Source organism: Amblyraja radiata, chromosome 16, assembly GCF_010909765.2.
Source record: "Amblyraja radiata isolate CabotCenter1 chromosome 16, sAmbRad1.1.pri, whole genome shotgun sequence".
Taxonomy (NCBI): domain Eukaryota; kingdom Metazoa; phylum Chordata; class Chondrichthyes; order Rajiformes; family Rajidae; genus Amblyraja; species Amblyraja radiata.
Window position 1 is genome coordinate 765,113 of NC_045971.1, and position 20,848 is coordinate 785,960.

The 20,848-nt window shown below is 49.0% G+C and overlaps 1 protein-coding gene across 2 annotated transcripts; it reads left to right on the top strand.

Moving 5' to 3' along the window:
• Nucleotides 1–6,203: 6,203 nt before the first annotated feature.
• mien1 (migration and invasion enhancer 1) lies at nucleotides 6,204–19,400 on the top strand. 2 transcript variants are annotated; one of them, XM_033034837.1, is made up of 4 exons: nucleotides 6,204–6,406; nucleotides 12,980–13,077; nucleotides 14,503–14,579; nucleotides 18,836–19,400. In XM_033034837.1, exons 1-4 carry the CDS (start codon nucleotides 6,378–6,380, stop codon nucleotides 18,917–18,919), a joined length of 288 nt encoding a protein of 95 aa, XP_032890728.1. In that variant the 5' UTR covers nucleotides 6,204–6,377; the 3' UTR covers nucleotides 18,920–19,400. The 2 variants fall into 2 exon arrangements, with proteins under 2 accessions (XP_032890728.1, XP_032890729.1); XM_033034838.1 differs by lacking the exon at nucleotides 6,204–6,406 and adding an exon at nucleotides 6,478–6,765.
• The last annotated feature ends 1,448 nt before the right edge of the window (nucleotides 19,401–20,848 follow it).

Genomic DNA, 20,848 nt, shown 5'->3' on the forward strand with positions numbered 1-20,848 from the left:
GGAAAGACATTCTTGCCATAGAGGGAGTACAGAGAAGGTTCACCAGACTGATTCCTGGGATGTCAGGACTTTCATATGAAGAAAGACTGGTTAGACTCGGCTTGTACTTGCTAGAATTTAGAAGATTGTGGGGGGATCTTATAGAAACTTACAAAATTCTTAAGGGGTTGGACAGGCTAGATGCAGGAAGATTGTTCCTAATGTTGGGGAAGTCCAGGACAAGGGGTCACAGTTTAAGGATAAAGGGGAAATCCTTTAGGACCGAGGTGAGAAAAACATTTTTCACACAGAGAGTGGTGAGTCTCTGGAACTCTCTGCCACAGAAGGTAGTTGAGGCCAGTTCATTGGCTATATTTAAGAGGGAGTTAGATGTGGCCCTTGTGGCCAAAGGGATCAGGGGGTATGGAGAGAAGGCAGGTACAGGATACCGAGTTGAATGATCAGCCATGATCATATTGAATGGCGATGCAGGCTCGAAGGGCCGAATGGCCTACTCCTGCACCTATTTTCTATGTTTCTATGTAAGAAAGCCGTTACAGCTAGCAGTAAAGACAGCATATGGCATGTTTGCCTTCATAGTGAGTGGATTTGAGTATAGGAGCAAGGAGATCCTACTGCAGTTGTACAGGGCCCTGGTGAGATGACACCTGGAGTATTGTGTGCAGTTTTTAGTCTCCTAATTTGAAGAAATACATTCTTGCTATTGAGGGAGAGCAGCGTAGGTTCACCAGGTTAATTCCCGGGATGGCGGGACTGTCATATGATGAAATAATGGATCAACTGGGTTTATATTCATTGGAATTTAGACGGATGAGAGGGGATCTTATAGAAACAAATAAAATTCTTAAGGGATTGTACAAGCTAGATGCAGGAAATATGTTCCCGATGTTGGGGGGGAGTCCATAACCAGGGGGCACAGTTTAAGAATAAGGGGTAGGCCATTTAGGACTGAGATGAGGAAACACTTTTTTACCCAGAGTTGTGTATCTGTGGAATTCTCTGTCACAGAGGCAGTTGAGGCCAATTCACGGGTATGGGGAGAGAGCAGGAACAGGGTACTGATTTTGGATGATCAGTCGTGATATTGAACGGCGGTGCTGGCTCAATGGGCCAGTTGGCCTACTCCTGCACCTATTTTCTATGTTTGCAGGGGGAGGGGAAGAAATTACAACTGGGTGTCCTTCATGTAAAGCAGCATCTGCAGTTCATAAGATCATAAGCGATAGGAATGGAATTAGGCCATTCGGCCCATCAAAGCTACTCCGCCATTCAATCACGGCTGATCTATCTCCCCCTCCTAACCCCTCTCCTTCATAGTGTAGCTACACTTGTCACTTTACCTCCCCCCTTGACTCCATCTAAGGACCTAAGCAGTCTTTCCAGGTGCGGCAGAGGCTCGCCTGCACTTCCTCCAACCTCATCTATTGCATCTGCTGCTCTAGGTGTCAGCTCATCTACATCGGTGAGACCAAGCGGAGGCTTGGCGATCGCTTCGCCCAACACCTTCGCTCAGTTCGCAACAACCAACCTGATCTCCCGTAGGCTCAGCACTTCAACTCCACCTCCCATTTCGAATCCGACCTTTCTGTCCTGGGCCTCCTCCATGCCAGAGTGAGTCCCACTGTAAATTGGAGGAGTGGCACCTCATATTTACACCCCAGCGGTATGAACATTGACTTCTCCAATTTCAGGTAGTCCTTGCTTTCTCCCTCTTTCCCCTCCCCTTCCCAGCTCTCCCACAGCCCAGTCTTTGCCTTTTCCTTTCTTTTTCCCGCCCCCACATCAGTCTGAAGAAGGGTCTCGGCCCAAAATGTCACCTATTCCTTTGCTCTGTAGATGCTGCCTCACCCGCCGAGTTTCTCCAGCATTATCTACCTTAGATTTTTCCAGCATCTGCAGTTCCTTCTTAAACACTGAATGTCAGAGCAGCTTGAAGCCAAATCAGAATTTTCTGCTATTTAACTGCATTAATACAGCACTTGCCAAAAAGGCCTGTGCCAGCTCACGCTCAGGAACAGAACGGCAAAACTTCAGGTGTTCTGGGTGTTTGTTACCTTTTAGTTTAAACACATCTTGATCCAATGGATTGTCAGTTGTGATATTTTGTATATCTGAGTCACTAACAGGTTACAGCAGAGAAGTCCATTCAGCCCGTCCTGTCCATGTAAATTCAAGAGAAGAGTCAAGTGTTGAATCATCATATGGACCAAGCCGGAACAATGAAATTCTTACTTGCAAGCAGCACAACAGGGTTGTAAACCCAGCACTCAATAAATGACATAATAAACATACAAAAAAAAGTTACATAAAACCTCAATATTGGTGCAAAAAAACAAAAACTCTGAAGTTCCTTGTGCAATCCAGACTGTAGTTTGAAGTTTAGTTGATGTTTGCAGTGTTCAATAGACCTGATGGCTGTTGGGCAGAAACTGTTCCTGAACCTGGAGGCCATTGTTTTCAGGCTGTGCCTTATGCCCCTGTCCCACTTAGAAACCTGAACGGGAACCTCTTGAGTCTTTGCGCCCCACCCAAGGTTCCCGGAGGTTTTTGTCAGTCTCCCTACCTGCAACCTCCGGCAACCACCTGCAACCTCCGGGAACCGCACGGAAACCTTGGGTGGGGCGCAAAGTCTCCAGAGGTTTCCGTTCAGGTTTCCTAAGTGGGACAGGGGCATTATTCTCAATGGCAGGAGTGGGATGTGAACGTGACCTGCACGCTGTGGGTCTTTAATGGCACTGGCTGTCTTTTTGAGCCAACTTTCCCAATAGATAGATCCCATTCAATGGTGGGGAGGTCAGTACCCGTGATGGACTATATGAGGGAAGTGCAGCTAAGCCCTTCCCATGGGAATCTTAGACCTTTGTAAGTATTTTAGGGCCAGTGAGCATCCTACATTTTTGTTTGAGATCCATGGTTTATGTTGTTATTTAAAGTTTTTGAATATCTTTGAATGTCTAAAGTGCAATCTTTAATGCTTTGGCATTTTCAGTTATGGCAGTTCAAAAGTCAAGAGAGTTTTATTGTCATGTGTCCCAGATATGACAATGACATTCTTACTTGCTTTGTGTATATATCAGACATTTTTGCCCCCATTTTTTGTGGCTTGTTACCTTGTGCTGTGAAATAATATTTCCTGCAGTTTTTATTTTAAATCTTCACAGCATAGTCTGCTGACAATGCAGAGGCGCATGTATTATCCACCCTGCCAGACGAGGAGATGGAGTCAGATACTTAAATCCAAGATGGTGCCAGTGTGGTGTCTCTGTGTGCTCGACCAAATTATCTCTGTGCTTCAGAGTCAATTAGAGAGACACTTGAACGGGAAAGGCAAAGAAGAATGCGCTTAGAATATGTGGATAAACGGTTGGCTAGGACACAGTGGGCATTAGGCCCCATTTCTGTGCTGTGCAGTTCTGACACTTATCTGGAGACCATGTGCCCTTGTTAGTTATTCTCCCACTTGTGAAAATATCTCAATATCAACCCTGCCAAGCCCCGCCAAGATATTTATGTTTCAATAAGATCACTCTCGCATCCTGGCAACAATAGATGTAAAACCAGCAGGCCTCTAGTTCACCCTTCACCCTCGAACTCTCCTGGGATTCAGTGACTTTTGAACAACCTTCACCAATGTCTTCACCACATGTGCCAGTGATTTCTTCATATGCAGGCCTGGCATCTAGATCCTGACTCCCCAGAGTTTCTTAATTCCCCCACGATTGAAAGCAGAGATTGATAAGATTCTTGATTAGTACAAGGGTGTCAGGAGTTATGGGGAGAAGGCAAGAGAATGGGGTTAGGGAGGGAGAAAAAGATCAGCCATGATTGAAATGGCGGAGTAGACGTGATGGGCCGAATGGCCAAATTCTGCTCATATGCCTTATGAATTTATGACTGGGTATAGAAACATAGAAAATAGGTGCAGGAGTAGGCCATTCAGCCCTCTCCTGGTCTCTCCAATGCCCTGTACAACTGCAGTAGAACCTCCCTGCTCCTATACTCAAATCCTTTTGCTATGAATGCTAACATATCATTCGCTTTCTTCACTGCCTGCTGCACCTGCATGCCTACTTTCAATGACTGGTGTACCATGACACCCAGATCTCGTTGCATCTCCCCTTTTCATAATCGGCCACCATTCAGATAATAGTCTACTTTCCTGTTTTTGCCACCAAAGTGGATAACCTCACATTTATCCACATTATACTGCATCTGCCATGCATTTGCCCACTCACCCAACCTATCCAAGTCACCTTGCAGCCTCCTAGCATCCTCCTCACAGCTAACACTGCCCCCCGGCTTCGTGTCATCCGCGAACATGGAGATGTTGCATTCAATTCCCTCGTCCAAATCATTAATATATATTGTAAATAGCTGGGGTCCCAGCACTGAGCTTTGCGGTACCCCACTAGTCACTGCCTGCCATTCTGAAAAGGACCCGTTTACTCCTACTCTTTGCTTCCTGTCTGCCAACCAGTTCTCTATCCACATTAATACTGAACCCCCAATACCATGTGCTTTAAGTTTGTATACTAATCTCTTATGTGGGACCTTGTCGAAAGCCTTCTGAAAGTCCAGATATAACACATCCACTGGTTCTCCCTTATCCACTCGTTACTAGTTACATCCTCGAAAAATTCTATAAGATTCGTCAGATATGATTTCTTTCATAAATCCATGCTGATTTCACCACTTTCCAAATGTGCTGCTATCCCATCTTTAATAACTGACTCTAGCAATTTCCCCACTACCGACGTTAAGACTAACTGGTCTGTAATTCCCCGTTTTCTCTCTCCCTCCCTTTTTAAAAAGTGGGGTTACATTAGCTACCCTCCAACCCTCAGGAACTACTCCAGAATCTAAAGATTTTTGAAAAATGATCACTAATGCATCCACTATTTCTGGGGCTACTTCCTTAAGTACTCTGGGATGCAGCCTATCTGGCCCTGGGGATTTATCGGCCTTTAATCCATTCAATTTACCTAACACCACTTCCCGACATGTTACAATTTCTTGGATGCTACCAGAAACTAGCCACTAGCCCCTCTCTCTTCGGCCATTGTATTTCCCAGCATTATTTCCCACAGGTCCACAACAACCTTAGCCATTGTCAGTCTCTGGATGACCTACCTTTCTGACTGGGCCTTTGGCTGCCAGCTGTCATCAAGCCCCGCCCCTGGTTACACAGACCCCGCCCCCTGGTAAACCAAACCCCGCCCCTGGATACAGAGACCCCGCCCCCTGGTAAACCAAACCCCGCCCCTGGATACAGGCCACGTGGGTTTCCAGAAGCCCCGCCCCTGGTTACAGAGGCCCAGCGCCTGGTTACACAGGCCCCGCCCCTGGATACAGGCCCCGCCCGTTTCCAGAAGCCCCGCCCCTGGTTACCACGCCCCTGGTTGCCGAGGCCACGCCCTGGTTGCCGGGCATGGAGGACACCGCCCCAGGGAAGGCCTTGCCCCCGTTACCGGGTATGGAAGACGCCGCCCCTGGTTCCAGTACGGGGGAAGCCTCGCCCCCGGGAACTGAGGCCTCGCCCCCGGGAACTGAGGCCTCGCCCCCGGGAACTGAGGCCTCGCCCCCGGGAACTGAGGCCTCGCCCCCGGGAACTGAGGCCTCGCCCCCGGTTAACCCGGCCATGTCGTTACAGGACACGGAAAGCTCCGTCCCGAGTTTCGAGGGATGGGAGACCCCAAAGTCGCTCGCCCTCGCCGGGCTGCTCCCCGCTGTTCAGCCCAACGAGGGTCGGATCCTTCATTTCTGGCGCTCCATGCCCCGCTCGCGGTCCTCGATGCAGGCCCCACCCCTTGATAACATCACCCCGCCCATAGAGCCTCACGCCCCGCCCACAGAGCCTCAGGCTCCGTTCCTTGACGCCATGGCCCCGCCTCCGGACGCCGAGGCTCCGCCCCCCAGCGACAAGATTCCGCCCCCGGTCGCCGAGGCTCCGCCCTCGGTCGCCGAGGCTCCACCCCCGGACACTGAGCCCCCGCTCTCCGGCGACAAGACCCCGCCCCAAGGCGGCAAATCCCCGCGTCACGGCGACAAGTCCCCGCGTCACGGAAGCAAGTCCCCGCGCCACGGCGGCAAGTCCCCGCCCCCCGACAGCAAGTCCCCGCCCCCCGACGGCAAGTCCCCGCCCCCCGACGGCAAGCCCCCGCCCCCCGGCAGCAAGCCCCCGCCCCCTGGCGGCAAGCGCTGGACGCGGCCCTCGCTGCAGGACAGGAATAGTTCGGCCTTCGGTGCCCTGGAGGCGCTGTCCCTGGATGCTCGGCCTACCCAGCAGCGCAGGGAGAGCTCGATCCTGGACTTTGGCGGCCTGGAGGCGCCGATGAAGGAAATGTCGGACAGCCCAGCCATGAGTTACAGCCTGTTGGATGCCCCGGCACCGGCCCGGGCCCGCAAAGTAGGTTCCCGCAGCTCGGTAACCGTTGTCCGCGGCCTCCACCGCGACTCCCGGTCACAGCCCGCCACCCCTTCCTCCACCCGCGCCTCCACCCCTGCCATTGAACCCGCCCCGTCCCCCGACCCGTCCTCGGTCCTGTCCTCGGGCTTTCTCTCCGTCACCCGCCCCTCGAGCGCGCGCACCGACAGCCCGGCGCCGCCTCGAGCCTGTTGCTGCAACATCACGTGGTGCAACGCCCGGCCCTGTAGGGGCGGCGCCGGCGACGCGGGAGGAGAAGGAGGAGGAGGAGGCGCATTCGGCCACAGAGGCGGCAGCAAACACCGAGTCGACATGCCCGTTAAGATTCACGTCGAGTTCTGGTGCGTGGGCCGCGGTGTGGGAACCGGGACCGGGGTGTGGGGACCGGGACCGGGGTGTGAGGGCCGCGGTGTGGGGACCGGGACCGGGGTGTGAGGGCCGCGGCGTGGGGACCGGGACCGGGAGCTGGGGTGTGGGGACTGGGGACCGGGAGCCTGGGTGTGTGGGCCGCGGTGTGGGGACCGGGACCGGGGTGTGAGGGCCGCGGTGTGGGAACCGGGACCGGGGTGTGGGGACCGGGACCGGGGTGTGAGGGCCGCGGCGTGGGAACCGGGACCGGGGTGTGGGGACCGGGACGTGAGGGCCGCGGTGTGGGAACCGGGACCGGGGTGTGAGGGCCGCGGCGTGGGGACCGGGACCGGGAGCTGGGGTGTGGGGACTGGGGACCGGGAGCCTGGGTGTGTGGGCCGCGGTGTGGGGACCGGGACCGGGGTGTGAGGGCCGCGGTGTGGGGACCGCGGCCGGGGTGTGAGGGCCGCGGTGTGGGGACCGCGGCCGGGGTGTGAGGGCCGCGATGTGGGGACCGGGACCGGGAGCCGGGGTGTGAGGGCCGCGGTGTGGGGACCGGGAGCCGGGTTGTGAGGGCCGGGGACCGGGAGCCTGGGTGTGGGGGCTGGGGTGTGAGGGCCGGGGTGTGAGGGCCGGGGTGTGGGGACCGGGAGCCGGGGTGTGAGGGCCGCGGTGTGGGGACCGGGAGCCGGGGTGTGAGGGCCGGGGTGTGGGGACCGGGAGCCGGGGTGTGAGGGCCGCGGTGCGGGTAACGGTATCCGAGGCGGCATTGGGCGGTACATGGGCCGGGGTCGGGGCCCGCCCGGAGATGGGTGGATGTCGATGGGGTGACGGTCGGCGGGCAATAGGAGCGGGGTGACAGGGTCCCGACCCCGAAACTCGCCTATCCATGTTCCCCAGAGATGTTGCCTGACCCCCTGGGTTCCTCCAGCACTTCGTTTCCAACATATAATAGAAAATAGGGGCAGGGGAGGCTATTCGGCCCTTCGAACCAGCACCACCATATGATCATGGTTGATCATCTAAATTCAGAAACCCGATCCTGCTTTTCCCCCCATATCCCTTGATTCCGTTAGCCCTAAAAGCTAAATCTAACTCCATTCAAAACGGCTCGTGAATTGGCCTCCAATGCCTTCTGTGGCAGAGAATTCCACAGATTCACAACTCTGGGTGGTTTCCTCATCTCAGTCCTAAATGGTCTCTCCCTTATTCTTAAACTATGACCCCTGGCTCTGATCTCCCCCAACACCAGGAACATTTTTCCTGCACCTAGCCTGTCCAATCCTCCAAGAATTTTAAATGTTTCAATAAGATTCCCTCTCATCCTAAATTCCGGCAAATACAAGCCCAAGTCGACCCATTATTTCATCATACGTCAGTCCCGCCACCTCGGGAATTAACCTGGTGCACCTACGCTACGCTGCCTCAATAGCAATAATGTCAGTCCTCAAATTAGGAGACCAATATTGCACACAATACTCCAGGTGCGGTCTCACCAGGGCCCCATACAACTGCAGTAGGACCTCCTTGCCTCTAAACTCAAATCCTCTTGCAATTAAGGCCAACATGTTATTAGCTTTCCTAACTGCCTGGTGTACCTGCATGCTTACTTTCATTGATGACTGATGTACAAGCACACCCGGGCCTTGTTGCACCTCCCCTTCTATGACACCATTCAGATAATAATCTGCCTTCCTGTTCTTGCTACTAAAGTGGATAACCTCACATCTATCCACATTATTATAGGTGGGATACAAATAAAATAATCGGGTCAAATGGCGTGATGCACGGAGCAGCTCAATCCTTCTGGAGGATATGGCAGCCTCTGGCATACACTGTCAACACACGAAACACGTACTTTCTTACGTGTTAAAAAACGCCGAAATGGTCAATTCTTGCGCTGTAAATAATTGTGGAGAGTGACTGAGCGCACTGAACCAAATGCTCTCGTATCTTTGCTGTGAACCCGAGCACCAATGTGTAAGCGGCTGAGTCAGACCCCTGGGTCAGCGCTGTTCGACAACGGCTGCCCTCTGCCCACCCTCCCCCTGTGTGGCTGCACTGTCACGGGCTGTGGGTCGGCAGCGCCCACACACAGGGCCGGGTGGAGCAGGACCGCGGCTCCGGGCAGCGGACACACGGGGACAAAAACCCGGCAACGTCCCCGTCAGCTGCAGCAGAGTTGGGGACAGAGTGTCTGGTCCCTCCACCCACCCAGAGTCACTGACCGTGCTGCACCGGCACCCCGACACCCCCCACCGACCCTCACCCCCGACCCCCACCATCCCCTACTCCCCCCGACCATCTCCCCCCCACCCCGACCATCTCCCCCCCCCCCACTGCCACCACCCCGACCATCTTCCCCCCCCCCACTGCGACCACCCCGACCATCTCCCCCCCCCCCACCCCAGACAACGTCCCCATCAGCTGCAGCAGATTTGGGGACAGTCTGGTCCCTCCACCCACCCAGTCACTGACCGCGCTGCACCAGCACTGGCACCGCAACCTCCTCCCCCCCTGACCCCCCACCCCCGGCCGCGGGGATAGATGGCCTGGGGTCCGCGAGTGTGGAACCGGTCAGCATGGAGTCCGGATGCTGGGACAGAGGAAGGGCCCGGGTACTGGCAGCCATAGTGTGCTTACCTGACATTCATCGCGTGTGCTCCAGAAGGCGTTGTGTGGCAACAGTACAGGTCATGGGTCGTGACCTCGACTGCCGTGCAACCTCCGTCTGCCATGCTTCTGCCCACTCACCAAACCTATGCAAGTCATCCTGCAGCCTCATAGCTTCCGCCTCGCAGCTCACACTGCCACCCAGCTCTGTGTCATCTGTTTTGCTTAAATTCCAACATCTGTGGTCACTTGTGTCGCCAGGTGAAATACTCCCTTTGTTCATTCCACTTCACCCCACTTGGCAATTTAAAACATGTGGGTTTTTTGCATGCCAGTGTTGATAAAGGACATTGTGTGGAAAGGTTAGCTTTGGTTATGGCTCACATGTTTTGAATATTTATAGTTTTTCTAGACTTTCCTTTCCTGCTGCTTGTTCCAGTAATGGTTATGGAAATGAGAGGGGATCTTATAGTAACGTATTCAATTATTAAGGGATTGGACACATTAGATGCAGGAAACATGTTCCCGGTGTTGGGGGAGTCCAGAACCAGGGGCCACAGTTTAAGAATAAGGGTTAGGTTATTTAGAACTAAGATGAGGACAAACATTTTCACACCGAGTTGTGAATTTGTGGAATTCTCTGCCTCAGGCGGCAGTGGAGGCCAATTCACTGGATGCTTTCAAAAGAGAGTTAGATCGAGTTCTTGGGGCTAGCGGAATCAAGGAATATTGGGAGAAGGCAAGACTGGGGTACTGATTGTGGATGCCAGCCATGATCACATTGAATGGCGGTGCTGGCTCAAAGGGCCGAATGTCTATTGTCTATGTAACTATGTAATTAATTTGTATAAGCAGGGGAGACTGGGTCCGGAGTCAGGATGGACAGTAAGCCTGTGTTGTTTGCAGTACAGTGGAGGTCTGGGGGGGGGGAATCTATCACCTGCCCGTGTCTCTCTGGGAATTCATGGGGAGTATCTAAGCAATTCCCAAAACAATAGCATATCTGTCATAATATTGTTCTGCAATTTATTATGTTGGTTGCCAAAGAACCTCTGTGACCAATAGAGAATATATTTTGCAATGGACCCATTTCCCCACAAGTAATTTGTTGGTGAAGAAATCAAGAACATGGACGCTCACCCCAGTAATGGAGCAGATCTTTTTCCTGGATTTGCTGCTTATCTGGATGGGTGCTGTAAAATAACTCTGATTCCCCAATGGGAAGTGGAGTTAAGTATTGGCTTTCTCGTGCATTTCTGTAAGAGTCTACAGTTGGAGGAGATTGAGAACAGAACCTGGGTTCTGGACATTATATCTGTCATCGACCTCTTGTTGAGTGAATTCTGGCCGATGGTGGATGAGGAGCACCTTGTGGAATTGAAGACAACTCCAGATAGTCCTAGAAATATTCAGCAGTATTGCGTTTCTGTTAAGAAATAGACAGGTACATAGACAGGACACGTTTGGAAAGATATGGATTAAACGCGGGCAGGTGGGACTAGTGCTGCTGGGATATGTCGGCCAATGTGGGCAAGTTCGGCCGAAAGGCCTGTTTCCACACTCTATTACTTTATATGACTCTATAAGTAACAACTATGGAAAGAGAAACTGTCCTAAGTGTTTATTTGTCAAATGCAACGGTTGTGAACCAAAGTAATTAAATTCTCAATGTTGCAGCTTTACAGACACATTTGATGCAACAATAAATGATTTGTTATACTGAGTAACCGAGGCCATGATCATGCATAAACTAAAATACAAAGACTGACTGTAATAGTGCATAGACTACAGTAGTTCAATCGAGTTGTGCAGGGTGGTTCAAGAGCCTGATTGTTGGTGGAAAGAAGCTGCTCTTGAAGCTGGCGGTCACGGTGTTTAGGCACATGCACCTTCCTCCTGATGGTAACAACAAGATACTGTAGCCAGGGTGGTGTGAGTCTTTGTCTTTAGCTGCCTCAAGGGCCTGAGCTATAGCAGATGGTTGATCAGGCTAGGACTTCATTCCTTGGATTGCAGGAGGATGAAGGGTAATCTTTTAAAGGTGTACAGATTTATGAGAGGAATAGATCGGTAAGTGCACAGAGTATTTTATCCAGAGTAGGGGCATCAAATACCAGAGGACGTGAGTTTAACGTGAGGGGTGAAAAATGTAATAGAAACCTGGTGGGCAACTTTTTACACCAGAGTGGTAGAATATATGGAATACACTGTCAGAGGAGATAGTTGAGGCAAGTACTATCAAGAATCAAGAGTGCTTTATTGTCATATGTCCCAGATAGGACAATGAAATGTCTAAAAAATTATTTGGACAAGTACATGGATAGGATAGGTTTAGAGGGATATGGGCCAAATGCGGGCAGGTGGGACTAGTGTAAATGGGGCACGATAATTGGCATGGATAAATTGGGCAACCCCAGAAGGCATAAAGACAAATATCTCTATGCCTTGAGGCACTGCCTCCCGTAGATTGCTTTGATTGTGGGGAGGTTGGTGCCTGTGATGGACCAGGCAGCGTGTACCACACTCTTCATCTTTCTTCCTTCCTGGGCATTCCTGAATCAGATTGTGATGTCAGCAGTTGGTATGTGCTAAACTGTCCACGTGTAGAACTTTATTCACTATTTAGCAAAATGTCAAATTGCCTCAAACATCTGAGGAAGGAAGATCCAAAGAGAAGGTGGGTTCCTCCTAACATAAGGTCATGTGATGGGAGTAGATTTATGCCATTCGGCCCATCAAGTCTACTCCGCCATTCAATCATGGATGATCTATCTCTCCCTCCAAACCCCATTTTCTTGCCTTCTCCCCATAACCTCTGACACCCGTACTAATCAAGAATCTATCTATCTCTGCCTTAAAATGTATTATGTTGGTTGCCAAAGAACCTTTATGAACAGTGGATTTATGAACTCGTGCATTTCTGTAAGAGTCTACAGTTGGAGGAGCTTGAGAACTGACTTGATCCACTGACTTGACCGCCACAGCCTTCTGTGGCAAAGAATTCCACAGATTCATCGTCCTCTGACTAAAGAAATTTCTCCTCATCTTTCTAAAAGAATGTCCTTTAATTCAGAGGCTCTGGCCTCTAGTCCTAGACTCTCCCACTAGTGGAAACATCCTCTCCACATCCACTCTATCCAAGCCTTTCATTATTCAGTAAGTTTCAATGAGGTAAACCCCCTCATCCTTCTAAACTCCAGCAAGTACAGGTCCCGTGCCATCAAATGCTCATCATATATTAACCCAGTCATTTCTGGGATCGTTCTTGTAAACCTCCTCTGGACCTTCTCCAGAACCAGCACATCCTTCGTCCGATATGGGGCCCAAAATGGCTCACAATACACCAAATCGGTGTCTCACAGAGCCTCCGTATTCCATCAGAGAGAAGTTACTTCTAAGATGAGACTGACATGAAATTCTCAAATCATAGCTAGGAACAAGCCACATGCTGGAATTAAATCTCGGGCAAGGGTGAGGGAAACAGCAAAGACAGGGTAATGCAATGTGATATTTAACTTTGTTGTGTTGCTGCTCGTGATACTGTTCCTAAGACTGCTGCATGCATTAACTGCCTCCCTTGTGTGTTTACTGCAGTGGTGCCTGAGGGTACGAATCCCGCTATCAGGATCTCGTCGAGATAATCTTGACGACGTTTCCTGATGCGGCTGTTTCTGGCGATGTTGGGAGGCAAGGTAAAGTTAATACATCGAAGGAGTGGTTGTCTTCTGGTGACGGCTTGCAATGATCATGAATTTCTTCATCTTCATCCATGACCCACTGGTCCTATGTACAGAGAGGGGGGTGAAACCTGTGGTGATTCTGAATGCATGGCAAAGCTGGGGTTTCTATTAATATTGTAAATGTCGTCATCTGCTGTGATTGGTGCCCACCTGAGGAAGCTTCATTTTGCAGCATTTATTCCCTAAAAACACATTGTGTACAAGAACACTTAAAAGCACTGACTTTTACAAGAACACTTTTAAAAGAACCAAAAGGTAACTCTTCTTCTCCAAGAACCCTTTTTTGCTTAAGTCCACCCTCCGCCACCTCCAGTTTAAATTCCATTTGGAATATTTTGGAGGACCAAGAACCAAGACTCCGCCTCCATTCTGGTTCCCTGATGAACTGCAGAGGGAGTGCCACAAATGGGAGTGGAATAGATGCCCAATGAAGCACATTTTTATGATATTCCCCACAGATTTTGCTTTCTACATTCAGTTCAGTCGCATCTGTTTTAACAGGTTGGAATAAAGCCTAATGTGCTGTTCCATAGAAACATAGACAATATAGGTGCAGGAATAGGCCATTTGGCCCTTCGAGCCACCACCGCCATTCAATATGATCATGGCTGATCATCTAAAATCTGAACCCTGTTCCTGGTTTTTCCCCATATCCCTTGATTCCATCAGCCCTAAGAGCTAAATCTAACTCTCTTGAAAACATCCAGTGAATTGGCCTCCACTGCCTTCGGTGGCAGAGAATTCCACAGATTCACAACTCTCTAGGTGAAGAAGTTTTTCCTCATCTCGGTAGTCCATGTGGAGTAATACTCAGCCGCAGACTTGTGATGACTGGACAGACTTGGATTGTTTTCTCTGGAATGTTGGAGGTTGAGGGGAGACTTGATAGAAGTATATAAAATTTATCAGAGGCATAGATAGGGTAGACAATCAGAACCTTTTCCCCAGGATGGAAATGTCCAACACTGGAGGGCTCACCTATAAGGTGAGTGGAGGGGGGGGGGGGGGGGATAAGGGATTTGTGTGGAGTACGTTTTCTGCACAGAGGGTGGTGGGGGCCTGGAACAGTGATGGAGGCAGATACGATAGTGGTGTTTAAGAAGCTTTTAGATAGACACATGGATATGCAGGGAATGGAGGGTTATGGATCATTGGAGGGAGATGAGATCAGTCAGCACAAACATAGTCTTCAGTAAATCCTTGAATAAACTTCCCTTGTGCATTGTAAATTATCCTTCAAGGTGACTTCAACATTTAAAGTGTGCATTTTATCTTTTTACTCTCCATTTAACCAAGGGATAATTCTGCAGCATCTTTACTTTGTGCATGTTTAATCCCCTGTGTCTGTTTAATAAACTCTCTGCTTTTGCCAATTAGGCAGCTTTGAGATTGAAGTCAATGGGCAGCTAATCTTCTCCAAACTGGAAACCAATGGATTCCCTTATGAAAATGATGTAAGTGGACAGTTTAGTTTTTTATAAGGTTGAATCTTTACGATTAAATTACTTGCCATCTGTTTCCTTCCGTTATTTCAATTACGCCCGTGACATTCATGTGGGTGGTTTGAAAAAGCAGTAGTAGGGGTTGGTATACAGATCTTTTGAACGGTATAAATCAAGAAGGATGTGTTTATAAATGTAAAATATAGTGATTAATTACAATTTGAACAATCTTGCAACATGAGTTCATCAAATTAGACATGGTAACAGTGAGAATGAATTGGCAGAGTACATATAGGAGAATTTTCTGCAGCAATGTTTTAAACTGTGCATTAGGTGGAGTGTTTGACAGCACTGGGCCTGTACTCGCTGGAGTTTAGAAGAATGAGGGGACCTCTTTGAAACGTACAGAATAGTGAAAGGCTTGGATAGAGTGGATGTGGAGAGGATGTTTCCACTAGTGGGAGAATAAAGGACATACCTTTAGGAAGGAGATGAAGAGGAATTTCTTTAGTCAGAGGGTGGTGAATCTGTGGAATTCTTTGCCACAGAAGGCTGTGGAGGCCAAGTCAGTGGATATATTTAAAGCAGAGATAAATAGATGCTTGATTAGTGCGGGTGTCAGAGGTTATGGGGAGATGACAGGAAAATGGGGTTTGGAGGGAGAGATAGATCAGCCATCATTGAATGGTGGTGTAGACTTGATGGGCCGAATGGCCTAATTATACTCCTATCACTAATGACCTAATGAAACCCAACATGGGAATGGGCTACTTTGAAACTGCTAATGGTTTATAATCTGAGGGCTAGATCCCTAGGTATGTGATGATCATAGTATGTTTACATTTAGAATTCGTCTTGAGAACAAGATATGTTTATGAAAGAACCACATTCAGTAAGGAGAACAACAAAGAAATGAGGGGAAAGTTAACTAAAGTGGTTTGGACAAATAGATTTAAGGGTGTGATATGAAAATAAATAATTCATGACAATATATGGCAATGAGGAGTGAGGTTCCAAGGTGGCAGGGAGGTGGAGGATGTACTTGCCATGACTAACCTAGGGAGGAGGGTGGGTGATGAAACACAACATGTAAAAGCTGGCCTGAACCTTGAAATAAATTCAGGATCCAGCATAATAGGAATTTTAAATAGAAATGGAGGGCAAACCGGCAAGATATGCAAAAACTGACAATATGAACTTTACATAAAGGTGAGAGGTGCAAGCGAACATAGGTCTTATAGAAGGTACACAAAAATGCTGGAGAAACTCAGCGGGTGCAGCAGCATCTATGGAGCGAAGGAGATAGGCAACGTTTCGGGCCGAAACCCTTCTTCAGATTGCCTATCTCCTTCGCTCCATAGATGCAGCTGCACCCGCTGAGATTCTCCAGCATTTGTGTGCATCAGTCTGAAGATATCTATCTAAGCTTGTCTATCTAATTGCACGGGTCTGGCCCATATTCCTCTTTCTTATCCATGTACCTGTCCAAGTGTCTTTGAGATGTTATAGTATGTCTCAACTCCCTCTGGCAGCTGATTTCATATACCCATCCACCACCCTCTGGGTGAAAAAGTTGCCCCTCAGGTGTGTATTAAAACTTGCTCCTCTCACCTTAAACACATGTCCTCATGTTTTTGATATCCGTACCCTGGGTAAACGACTCCATGTACTCGCCCTAGCTATATTCCTCATGATGTTATACACCTCCAAGATCACCGCTCAGGCCTTCTGTGCTCCAAGGAATAAAGTCCCAACCTGCTCAATCTCTTCTGCTACCTCAGCTGGCAACATCCTTGAAAATTTATACCTGCACACTTTCCAACTTAGTGACATCCTACTGAAGGGTGACCAAAACTGAACACGCTTATACCAAGTGTGGCATCGCCAAGATTGAATTTGAATTGATTTTATTAGGGACAGTGCATATTAATAAACATTTGCATGTAATATGCAAGATTGTAGCCAGTAGCTAATTTCCATCTTTAGTCCCACACAAGGTAAACACAAAAGACAAAAACAAAAACAAAACAAACAATATGGTTTAGCCTGCTGTCATAACATAGAATAATTAACAAACACTCAACACAGTTTAAATTCCCAAAGTCATTGTCTCTTCCCTCCTTGCTTTCCCTCTGCGCTGAGGCAATCCAAGCCATGTTATGACCCTGCCGGGTGATGGTAGGTAAGTCCCGCAGGCTGAATCCGAGCTCCGCAAACGGGCCGGTTCAAACTCCGCGGCCCGGGGCGGTCGAAGCTGCCGAAGCTGCCGTCCTCCAGTCCAGCGGACGCAGCTGTAGTTGCGGGAGCTCCGGAAAACAGAACTCGAGCTCCCGATGATGTCGTCCACTGGCCCGCGGCCGAGCCTCCGAGGCTCCAAAGTCGGGTCGGAAGTTGTGCCGCACCGCAACCACAGCCCCGAAGTCGGCCAGGCTCGCGTTGGTAAGTCCTGGCTCTGCTCCACAGCCTCCACAGCCTCGATGTCGGTCGCAGTTGGAGGCCGCCAGCTCCGCGATAGGCCTCAGCGCAGACGGACACGGAGACGGGGGATACGGCAGGAAAGGTCGCATCCCCCCCGAAGGAAGTCAAAAAACATATTACACCCACCCCCCACACATACACAGCTAAATAAACCGAAATAAACTGTAAAAACAGGACAAAAGAAAACAAAAAACAGAAAAGACAAACGGACTGCAGGCGAGCCGCAGCTGCAAGGCAGCGCAGCCACTCCCACTCCCATTGTGCAGCATTAACATAACATCAAACTCAATATTTCTGACTGAAGGCCAATATACCACCTTGACCATGCCATCTGTGATACCACTTTCAGGAACAATGTACCTTGTCTCTAAAACACATCCCAAGGCCCTGCCGTTCACCGTGAAGATCTGCCTTTGACTTCCCCAAATACAACACCTCGCACTTTACCGGAATTAAACTCCATTAGCCATTTCTCAGCCCACCTGCCCAGCTGATCAAGAGCCTGATATAACTATTGATGGCCAATACCACCCACTTTAATGTTACCTACAAACTCACTAACCATGGCTTGTACGTTGTCGTCCAAATTGTTGCTCCAAACCACAAACAGCAATGGGCCCAGCACTGATCCCTGAGGCACACCACTAGTCACAGGCCTCCAGTCTGAAAAACCTTTCCACTACCACCTTCTGCTTCCTGCCATGAAGATAATTCTGTATTCAGTTGGGTGAATCTTCCTGGATGGCATGTGATCCAACCTTCCAGAGAATGCAAAACTTTATCAAAGGCCTGAAGTCCATGTGGACAACGTCTGTGGTTTTGCCCTCATTCTTTATGTTTTGCTCTTCACAAAACTCAATCAAATTCGTAAGTCATGTACAAAACCATGCTAACTATCCCTAATCAGCCCCTGACTATCCAATGCATTTATCTTTTCCCTCAGAATTCTCTTCATTAACTTCCCCACCACAAACGTTAGGCTCTGGTATATAGTTCCTGGGCGTTTCCTTGCAGCCCTTAAATAGAGGCACAACATTAGCCACCCTCCAGTCATCTGGCACATCACTTGTGTCTAACGATGATTCATATATATCTGCCAGGACTCCTGCAATTGTTTTCTCTAGCTTCCCTGGATATATCTGAACATGCCCAGGAAATATCCCTACCTTCATATGGACTCTCCTTGACTTCTCCATTACGTGTCCCAAATTACACAACCTTTTTGTTTTTCTCCATTGTAATAACTGAGGACAAATACTAATTGAAGAATTTGCCCACCTCCTGCGGCTCCATACACAGATCTGCTTTGGTTTCTGAGAGGCCCTATTATCTCTCTAGTTGTTCTCTTTCCCTTAATATACATAATATCTTTGGATTTTTAAAAATATTATCTGTGAACAACTCCTGCCCCCTTTGGTCCTCCTGATTTCCTCAGAAGTATGTTCCTCATTGCCCCAAACACGCAGGGATACATGATCCCAGCTGCCTATACCTGCCCCTTGCCTCCTGACACTGATAGCATGCCCAGAGAATTAAGAAAACCCTGCTACAAAATGCTTGGTTGCTTGCCTTGAAGTATGCTTGCATTGTTCACCAGTTGATTGATGGTGTGCTTGAAGGCGGTTAGAATGAGAGGGTGTGGACATACGTTCATCACGAGCTGTAGCAACTTGTCTTTGAAGTATGTGTGCAGAACTACATGAAACTAAGTTGTGTTACTGAGTTGGGGTTTTCTGTGTGACTTTGCTGAGGAATACTTTACCAGCTCTGCTCTTATTTCTCTGTTGCAGGTCATGAATGCAGTCCAGAAAGCTAACGATGGAACAGAAATGCAAAAGATCAGCAATAGCCGGGCTCCTTGTGTCATTCTGTAGCCTTGGCTAAACTGTGTCTTTGTCAGTTGCTAACTTTCTATACTTTCAGCTCTTACAATTCTGCTTTGAGGTAGCCTAGTGTAGATAAAGGTAGGCATGGAATGAGTATACTTGCTGGGTCTACTTGTAGTGGGTGGGTGGGGGGGGGGGGGGGGGGGGGGGGGGGGCAGGGCAGGGGCAGCTGAACAGTGACTCTGGAATCTGCATCCTGTATCTGTTATTCTCACTTTGTTTCTGCTGAGAGTTTTCTTCCAAGCAACTCGTGACGTATTGAAATTGTTGGCATGCTGTATATTTAGAATCTGGTTCTGCAAATGACTATTTTAACTGAAAACATGGTTATTGTATGAAGGAAAAGGCATCATTTTCTAATGGATTAGCAAGTCAATAACTTCAATGAAGTTTTCATTTAAACAAATAATTATGTGATTTTGAATTTGGTTGTGATACATGAACTAATGAATAAAATGTCACACTCAAACCTTGTGTCATTATTTTATTTGTGTAATAACAGGTTGATTCAAAGCAAAGCTGTGAGATGTTGGTGTTGGTCATAGAAACATAGATAGAAACATAGACAATAGGTGCAGGAGTAGGCCATCGGCCCTTCGAGCCTGCACCGCCATTCAATATGATCATGGCTGATCATCCAACTCAGTATCCTGTACCTGCCTTCTCTCCATACCCCCTGATCCCTTTAGCCACAAGGGCCACATCTAACTCCCTCTTAAATATAGCCAATGAACTGGCCTCAATACCTGGGCGAGTGGGTGGCGTTTGGGATGACGCTGACCGTTGGGAATTCTGAATCATTGGAGGCGGTGATTCTGGCTGGGAATGTAGAGTTGTGTTGCTAATGTATAAGTAGACACTGTGTAGCCCGGGAGCAGGGATATGGTTTTGTTATTATGGTCACGTGCACTAAGTCACAGTAAACAACTGTGTGCTATCCAGTCAAATCGTATTGTACCATCACTCCATACACAGGTGCTACAGGCAGTGCAGGGGCCACTTCAAGATTCAAGCAGGAAAGAAGCTCTTCTTCTGTCCTTGAATCTGGTGGCATTTTGTGTCTTCTGTACAGTGGGAGGGCGGAGAAGAGGGAATGGCCGGAGTGTGCCGGAATGTTGGCTGCTTTCCTGAGGAGCATGCTTAAAGAAGATAGACACAAAGTGCTGGAGTAACTCAGGGCAGCATCTCTGGAGAGAAGCAATGGGTGATGTTTCGGGTCGAGACCCTTCAGATTAGAGTTACATCAGCATTTTGTGTCTATCTTCGGTTTAAACCAGTATCTGCAGTTCCTTCCTGCGCTCGCTTGAAGAGCCTGATGGTTGAAGGGAAGAAGCTGTTTGCACCACGGCTGGAGCTAAGTGGCACTGACAAAACGCACATGAACATCCGTGACCAGGCTGGACACACAGCTGTCACTTGATAGTACTGTCGACACCAGCTTTGTTACGTAGTTGACGATGGGGAACAGATTAATTAGCTGGACGGTCTAACATCCTTTTGGACATAATTTGCTAATTTTCCACATTATCAGGTAGGTATCAGAGGTATAAGTGCAGTGGAACACTTGGCTGGAGAGACAGCTAAATCTCAGCTCTCAGCTTTGTGGCATTTGTGGAACTCTTCCAACAGATACCAGGCCCAAAATGCTGTGGAGGAGGAGTTGACAAGTCTGTGGTACGTGGTGCCAAAGTTAATGCTGAGGGGAAGTTTTACTGAGGGGTTCTGCTACAGCTGAATGGCTGGCACCATCCCCTGGACCAGCGGTGTTTACAGGCCAGGCTGACTAAGCTTGGCACATCTCTAGCCCCCACAGCCAGTAATGAGTGTGATAGACTTTTGCAACAGTCTGGTAATTTTGTGGTCACATCATTTAGGATGGATATTTTAACCCCAGATTATTCATGGTGTACAAACCTC